Below are 7,511 nucleotides of genomic sequence, written 5' to 3' on the forward strand. Positions count from 1 at the left end.
TTCATGCCATACAAATGAAATTTCTGTTAATCTTCTGACATGTTGAGTTGGTTCTCTCTGTCTTCTAAGGGGTGAATGCAAAGCAGTCTATTAAGCCAGACACTATTGCTGAGCTAAATTGACAAAAAAAATATTGATAGCCATAGTTGTAGTTTAAGTAGTAGCGAGTTGTCTGATATGTATAAAGAGCCCGTTGCTAAATTGACAAAAAAGGTCGCCAGTGTCACTTGATATGTATGAGAATATTAAATGTATTATTAACATGATTAATATTGAACTCTTAAAGTTAATGTGGCCCCGTTGCAACGCACGGGCGTTCTTCTAGTATTACTAAGATGACAGTACATAAGTATTTCAGGTGCATGGTAGAGAGCAGTCAGGATACAGGGTAAATATGCTAGCTGCTTGTATAGATTACTCATGGTTCGATAACAGGATCATGAGTAGGTTGCTTTCCATGTGCAGGTGTTCTTTCGATGCCCTCCCACTCCGCAGATTGAGCATTTTGATTCTTTCCTTTTCTTTTGAGGAGTGTCCCCTCTTAGCGGACACGTTGTGCTCTTGTGAATAGGGCCACGACATATAGTGCAGAACCGTGTTCGTTTGCTTGTACTGCATCCAATACCTGTATCAACTTGTGATGTGACCTTAATTTTTTTGCTCTTTGCAGACTGGTCATCATATGGAGGCTTGTCTCTGCTGTTTGTTGGTTGACCGGCCTTGCGTTTCTGTTCTGGAGCTGATAATCCAATGAAATTTTTGACGGCGCTACCTTCATCATCGCTCATGTATCCATGTTGTGCTCCTTGGAAGAGAGTCAATTCTGTACCTTTTGTCTTCTTCATTTCAATTCTGTGTTGCAAACCCAAACCATCATGCTCAGCAGCTAAATAGGTCAGTTTATCCATTGCTACCCTAAGAAGTTCCATCGCACAATCATATGCAATTGGATTTGCATCACCAAGTTTTACAACCTCTAAAGCATGTGTATAAAAATTTGAATGTCTGAATGTTATGGAATTGGCTGAAATCTTGTCTCTTTGTAGGTGTGACAAGCGGGTTGGAAGTATATCTCTTGCATCTTTTGTCCACCTTTTGAGGATATGCTTTGATGGAATTTTGTCTATACCCAAGAAATCAAGAACCTGCAATGCAATTTTAAATTGTTGAGTATATACGGTTTTTTGAAGCAAGCCTGAACACTGATCCTACAATTTTGTCTCAATATGGTGATTCTGTACCTTAACTGAATGGCAGCATACAGTCCTGTGCGCTTGAAGTTACCACATTCACATGAGAGTTCTTCATCCTCAGCGACGACATGCACTATGTAGTATGTACAGTACTCTGCACCACTTCTCGTATCTCTCTGGGTGGTACCGGTGTAAGTAATATTTCGAACCATTTTTAACTTCTACTGTATTGTCCTGCTTCATACAGGATCTCACCAAAATTCTCAAACATAGCTCGAGTGTAGATCTTGCTAGCGTGGAACTCCGGTGGTGTGTTCACCTTGTACATAAAAAGTTTCTTTGTTAGTTTCTAGCAAGATTCGTAAAGCTTAAATTACAAGTACTAATATTAAATGCAGTAATGAAGCAACTCACTATCTTTGTTCGTCGCTCTTCATAGTTATCATCCGCCTCTCGATCGAAAAGAAACCTCATATATTGCCTTCATATGTGCATGGGGCAGCTTGCTGGCACATATCCTTTTAAATTGTTCAGTGCATTTTCACGAAACCATTGCAGCAAACTGGATAATAAATCTATTTCGAACTCACCGAGCATCCACATACTATCTCTTGCATGCATTTGGTTCTCTCGACGTTGAGCCTACTTTTTCCGTATCTTATTCCCAACCCAATTTCCCACGAATATAGGTTATAGGAGTCGTACGCCTCTCCCAATGAACCGAAGTTGTATCCAACAGCTGGTACTAGAACGGTATCTGTTCTCTTTTCCGCATATCCTCTTAATGTTTTCTCAAGGGCACATACTCTTCCAGAGGGGCTCGCCCAATATGAACCCTGCATCATTAATACTGAATCAATCTTGAGGGTAAAGGGTTCCCTTCCTTTTACTAAAGAATACAAATTTAATACATGAGCAACATGTAATACATCAATACATTTGGAGATTTTAAATTATTCAGGTATGTGATACAATACTAGCTTCAAAGTCGAGTACGTACAGAGACAAACTGATGTTTGCCTTCTTTTTCGTCAGGTATGTGGAGACCCTTGCAAATACATTTTTACAGTATTATAGTTGACCATGAATAGCTATGTCAGAGATCTAAAATGTCCAGACAAATCTTTAGCGTACTAGCTTCATAGTTGACCATGAACAGCTACAAAATTATGACCATCAATATATTTTCAGATATGTTTCGGCCTACTTGTTTTCTGAGTTCGGACTGAACAAGACGAACAGAGGGGTACCTTTTTGTCCACCCGGGGGCCTGACGGTCATCTTTTCCTGTTGATTGTTGTGAATCGGCCGCCGACAAGCTCAGTTCCTCACAGCCGTTGTTCTCGGCGACCTGGATTGTAAGCGGCGCATCGCCAATATCTCCCATGCTCGATTCAACAGCTGACTGTGTAAAACAAGTATCTGGCTCACCTGCTGAGTTGAAATCGGTTGATGCAAGATCCAGCAAGGGGAACCTGCAAATCGCCCCACGCATCCTTGAGTAGTTGCCGCAAAAGATTCAGAGTAAGTACGTCCACAGGATTAACTAGCAACCATACCTATCCACCAGATCTGATAAGAACTCCAGTCCATTGCCGACCTCCTCCGCCGTCGCCATGACCTCTCGTCTTTGCTGATGGCGATGTAGATCAGTCGAAATGAAGGGCCGGGGTAGGGGTTGGGGGCTCGGCCTTTGTGGTGGCCCCGAGCTGGCATTTATTTTCCTCCGCTATGTGTAGGCCGTTGTCTTGAGGGAACTTGTGTCCATCTCCGTCACGTACCGCGATTCATATTATGTACCAACGGTACACTCCACATGCGCCGTCGTTACCGTGCGCCGTGGACGTTGCCCCGTACGTATCGCACCTATTGGTCCCCCGTCCTCTCTATCGCCGTTTTGTATCATCACAGCTCGATTGTCTAGGAAAAAATCATCACAGCTGGATCTTGCAAATATGCTAGTACTTTTCACACACGAATTAGCTACTTTTGTGCGTGTATGTATACCACCATACCACCCCTTTGCATGATTCGGCACTCCTATTTTCATCTTTGTGAAAAGGGGCCCTTGCCCTGGCCCAAAGCAGCCACCTTTTCACCAATTCCGCTTCACCCCCTTCCTTCCTTCCTTCTATGCATATGCATGAGCTGAGGGCTTGGGACGCCGGGCCCAAAAGTTCACACGCAAACGCAGAAAACAGAGCACCATCAACCAAACCCCACTAGACTCTCACGCAGAGCACACCCTTTGGCTCCCAACTCCAATGTTTCGATACTTTAGGATACCAAGAGGGGATCTAATTCACTCTTGACTATGCTCTGACTCCACTCACTCACTCCCGCATCTTCTCCCTCCTCCTTCAACCTTTGGCGCAGTTTTGGTGAACCACCACCTCAACCAATCCAAGGGAGTGAGGAGCAGAGCCAGCGTCGCCACCCAAAACCCTGCTTCTTATGCCCTCTCCGACCTCCATGCTACCACATGCCATTGCCATTACCATCGCACAGCCACGGCCGCCCTGCTGCATCCATGGCCGCCGCAGCTCGCCGCCCTCTGCTTCTCCCTATCTCGTGGGTTCTAGTGCTGCTGCTGGCCGTCCACGCGACGTCGCAGCTCGCCGTAGCGCTTGACCAGGACGGCGTGCTGCTCCTCTCCTTCAAGTCCTCCCTCCTCGCCGACCCCCTCGGTTCCCTCTCCGGCTGGGGCTACGCCGACCCCACGCCCTGCGCCTGGAACGGCGTCGTCTGCATGGCCTTCCCCGCCACGTCTTCGTCGGACCAGATGAGGGTCGTCAGCGTCATCCTGCCCAATGAGCAGCTCGTCGGCCCCATCTCGCCGGAGCTGGGCCGGATCGAGCACCTCCGCCACCTCGATCTCTCCGGGAACGCGCTCAACGGCACCCTCCCCGTCGACCTGTTCCGCGCGCCGGAGCTCCGCATCCTCTCGCTCGCCAGCAACGGCATCACGGGGGGGCTGCCGGAGCAGGTCGGCCAGCTGCGCAGCCTCCGCGCCCTCAACCTCGCCGGCAACGCGCTCTCCGGCGCCATACCGGGGAACCTCACCCTGCTCCAGAACCTCACCGCCGTCTCCCTCTCCAGCAACTACTTCTCCGGCGCGCTCCCCGGCGGCGTGTTCCCGGCGCTGCAGGTGCTCGACGTCAGCTCCAACATGCTCAACGGCACGCTCCCGGCGGACTTCGGAGGCGCCGCGCTGCGGTATGTTAACCTCTCCTCCAACCAGCTCGCTGGGGCCATACCGCTGGAAATGGCGTCGCACCTGCCGGCCAACGTCACCATCGACCTGTCCTTCAACAAACTCACCGGCGCGATCCCGACGGTGGCGCCGTTCGTGGCGCAGAGGGCGACGGCGTTCGCGGGCAACGACGAGCTGTGCGGGAGGCCGCTCGACAGCCTCTGCTCCGATGCTTCCACCTCCGCCGTGGATCCCCCGAAGGGGACGGCAAAGTCGCCCCCGGCCCTTGCGGCCATACCCAACAACCCGACCGAGACGATGCCCGGCAGTGGAGCGCCGTCATCAGGAGGAGGACAAGGCAGGCTGAAGCTGGCCACCATCATAGCCATTGCCGCCGGCGACGTGGCCGGCATCGCCGTCCTGTTCGCGGTGTTCTTCTACGTGTACCAGGTGAGGAAACGAAAGCAGCGGCAGGAGGTGGCGAAGCAGAGGATGGGAGCAGCGGTGTTCAAGAAGCCGGAACCGTCGGACGAGTCGCCCGACGTCGCCGGCCGGAGCCTGTCGTGCTGTCCCGGGAAGAAGGCAGGCGACGACAGCGACGACACGGAGGAGGATGTGACGGACACGTCTTCCTCCTTCGTTGCCAAGGAGGAGAACCACAAGGCAGGCGAGGGAGCGGTGGCAGCCAAGAAGAAAGAGAGGTCGGTGCTGGTGACGGTGGACGGCGAGGTGGAGCTGGAGCTGGAGACGCTGCTCAAGGCGTCGGCCTACATCCTGGGCGCGGCGGGCGACAGCATCGTGTACAAGGCGGTGCTGGCCGACGGCGCGGCGCTGGCCGTGCGCAGGATCGGCAGCGAGGACGCTGGCGTGAGGCGGTTCAGCGAGTTCGACGCGCAGATGCGCGCCATCGCCAAGCTCCGTCACGGCAACATCCTGCGCCTCCGCGGCTTCTACTGGGGCCCCGACGAGATGCTCCTCATCCACGACCTGGCCGCCAATGGCAGCCTCGCAAACGCCTCCGTGAAAAGTAAGCACGCAACCCAACTCGACGTAGACGCGCCATTAATTTCATTTAGCGTTGGCTGCGCATTGCTGACGCGGCTCGATGGATCGCTGAGCAGGGAAGCCGGGGACGCCGCCGATGAGCCTCGGGTGGAGCGCGCGGCTGCGCATCGCGCGAGGCGTGGCGAGCGGCCTGGCCTACCTCCACGACAAGAAGTGCGTGCACGGCAACGTGAGGCCCAGCAACATCCTCCTGGACGCGGACATGGAGCCGCTGCTGGCCGACCTGGGCATCCACCGGCTGGTCCGCGGCGCCGGGGACAGCAGGCTGAAGCCGGCGGGGCGGTTCGGGAGCAAGCGGTCGGCCAAGAGCCTGCCGGACCTGTCGCCGCCGCCACCCGGGACAGCAGGAGGAGGGGCGAGCCCGCTGGCCGGCGCCGGGCCTTCCTCCTCCGCGGAGGCGGCCGCGCACTACCAGGCGCCGGAGGCGGCCAAGAACCCGACGAAGCCGAGCACCAAGTGGGACGTGTACTCGTTCGGCATGGTGCTGCTCGAACTGGTGGCCGGGCGCGCGCTGACGAGCGTGGAGCTCTGCCAGTGGGCGGCGGGGGAGGACAGCGGGCAGCAGGCGTTCCTGCTGGCGGACGCGGCGCTGCGGGGGGAGATGGAGGGCAGGGAGGAGACGCTGGCGAGCTGCCTGAGGCTGGGGTTCGCGTGCTGCGCCGCGGCGCCCGGCAAGCGGCCCGCCATGAAGGACGTGCTCCAGGCCATCGACAGGATCCCGTCTCCTTCCTCCAACTCCTCCGCCTCCGCGCAGCGACAGTGACGACCTCGACCGTTCCGATCATCCCTTCCCCTTCCCCTCCTCCATTGGCCATGGCGAGTTCTGCTTGTTGATTTCTTCTCCGGTGCTCGTGGTTTTCTTGTGCTGTACACCATGATTTTTGTCCCGTCCAGTTTCTGAAAGGAATTGGTGCGTGCTCGCTCGTGCATCCCGGATGTTGATGGTCCGTTCTACTTACTTGCATCTCTCCCGATCAAACGTCTGGACACAAAATAAGACCAACATGTTATCGCCGCTGTACTAATCTCGCACCAGCAAAAATGCTAGACATACAAAGACTTACACGCTTTTACACGCTCCTTCCATCTAACAACCAATCATAAACCTCTCCCCCCCTGATTTTCAGGGGGATGACCGCCCCGCTTACCTATTGACCAATCAAGATTAACCATCCTGTAAAAGCCTGTAAATCGTTTGTACATGTAGCATTGCCGTCGCACCAGCCTAGAAAGCACTCGTTTGTCACCCTGGTCATCAAAGCGGTCTACATGCGTGGTCAATTGCAGCTTGGATCTTCCAAGATCCATCTACAGGAGTCCCTTGGATACATACACTCTGCATGGCCAAAACTCTGCCCAAATGGCATTCAATACGATGGTACCGAACAACCAGTACACGTCTTGCCATTTGCTTCCTTATCCCATGTTGCTATACTTGTAGGACTCCATGGAACTGTTGGGAGTAGAATCATTTTCAGGATGGATTTGTTTTGGCGGGTGTGTACCAGGGGCGGAGCTAGACTTATTCAAGGGTATGCAATGCATACCCAACAATTTTGACAAAAGAGAATCAGTATATATGTCCATACATACATGTATATGCATGATAGCAGTCTTTTCACGTGTAGAACTCAGGAAAAAACAAAATGCATAGCCATCCCGTGCCCTCCCACTTCATTCCTTACGTGTCTGGGCCTAAGTATTAGCTTGAGCTGCTATCGGATCAGTAGACTTTTAAACTTGCAACAGACCTTGAACTGCCTATATACCAGCCCTGCCTCTTGCCCTCCTGCTATATCCCAATATCACGCCTTGTCCTCAACAAGCATGGCGCATGCAGCACACTCCACGTCAACAAGGCAATAATGTAATTATGTGAGCTTTTCATCTGGATTTGTTATTTTTGAGAACATAGAATGATCTGTAATGTATTGATTGATTTTCTTTCAGAATAATTTTATTAGCTAATTCAATGTAGTCTGTTGCATTCAATCAAATTTAAGCACTAATTTGCATTTGTTCGGTTAACACTTGAGAGAGGAGCTAAATTGACTTGGCAG

The 7,511-nt window shown here is 52.4% G+C and overlaps 1 protein-coding gene and 1 long non-coding RNA gene across 4 annotated transcripts; one reads left to right on the plus strand and one right to left on the minus strand.

The window, feature by feature from the left end:
* Window positions 1–286: 286 nt before the first annotated feature.
* Window positions 287–3,230, minus strand: LOC119301071. 3 transcript variants are annotated; one of them, XR_005146861.1, is made up of 6 exons: window positions 2,753–3,230; window positions 2,444–2,668; window positions 1,784–2,029; window positions 1,608–1,699; window positions 1,242–1,512; window positions 287–1,145 (listed from the first exon to the last, which is right to left on the minus strand). It is a non-coding gene; the product is annotated as an uncharacterized LOC119301071 (long non-coding RNA). The 3 variants fall into 3 exon arrangements; XR_005146862.1 differs by having other exon boundaries at window positions 1,608–1,711; XR_005146860.1 differs by having other exon boundaries at window positions 1,608–2,029.
* Window positions 3,231–3,348: 118 nt separating this feature from the next.
* On the plus strand, window positions 3,349–6,370 carry LOC119301070 (probable LRR receptor-like serine/threonine-protein kinase At4g37250). The gene is made up of 2 exons (XM_037577968.1): window positions 3,349–5,413; window positions 5,508–6,370. The coding sequence occupies exons 1-2, from the start codon at window positions 3,676–3,678 to the stop codon at window positions 6,212–6,214; spliced, it is 2,445 nt and encodes an 814-aa protein (XP_037433865.1). The 5' UTR covers window positions 3,349–3,675; the 3' UTR covers window positions 6,215–6,370.
* Window positions 6,371–7,511: the final 1,141 nt, after the last annotated feature.

This window comes from Triticum dicoccoides, chromosome 5A (assembly GCF_002162155.2).
Source record: "Triticum dicoccoides isolate Atlit2015 ecotype Zavitan chromosome 5A, WEW_v2.0, whole genome shotgun sequence".
NCBI classification, from domain to species: Eukaryota; Viridiplantae; Streptophyta; class Magnoliopsida; order Poales; family Poaceae; genus Triticum; species Triticum dicoccoides.

Coding starts and splice junctions, on each gene's coding strand:
- LOC119301070 (XM_037577968.1), top strand. CDS start 3,676: ATGCCATTGCCATTACCATCGCACAGCCACGGCCGCCCTGCTGCATCC. Junction 5,414..5,507: donor CGCAAACGCCTCCGTGAAAA/GTAAGCACGCAA, acceptor ATCGCTGAGCAG/GGAAGCCGGGGACGCCGCCG.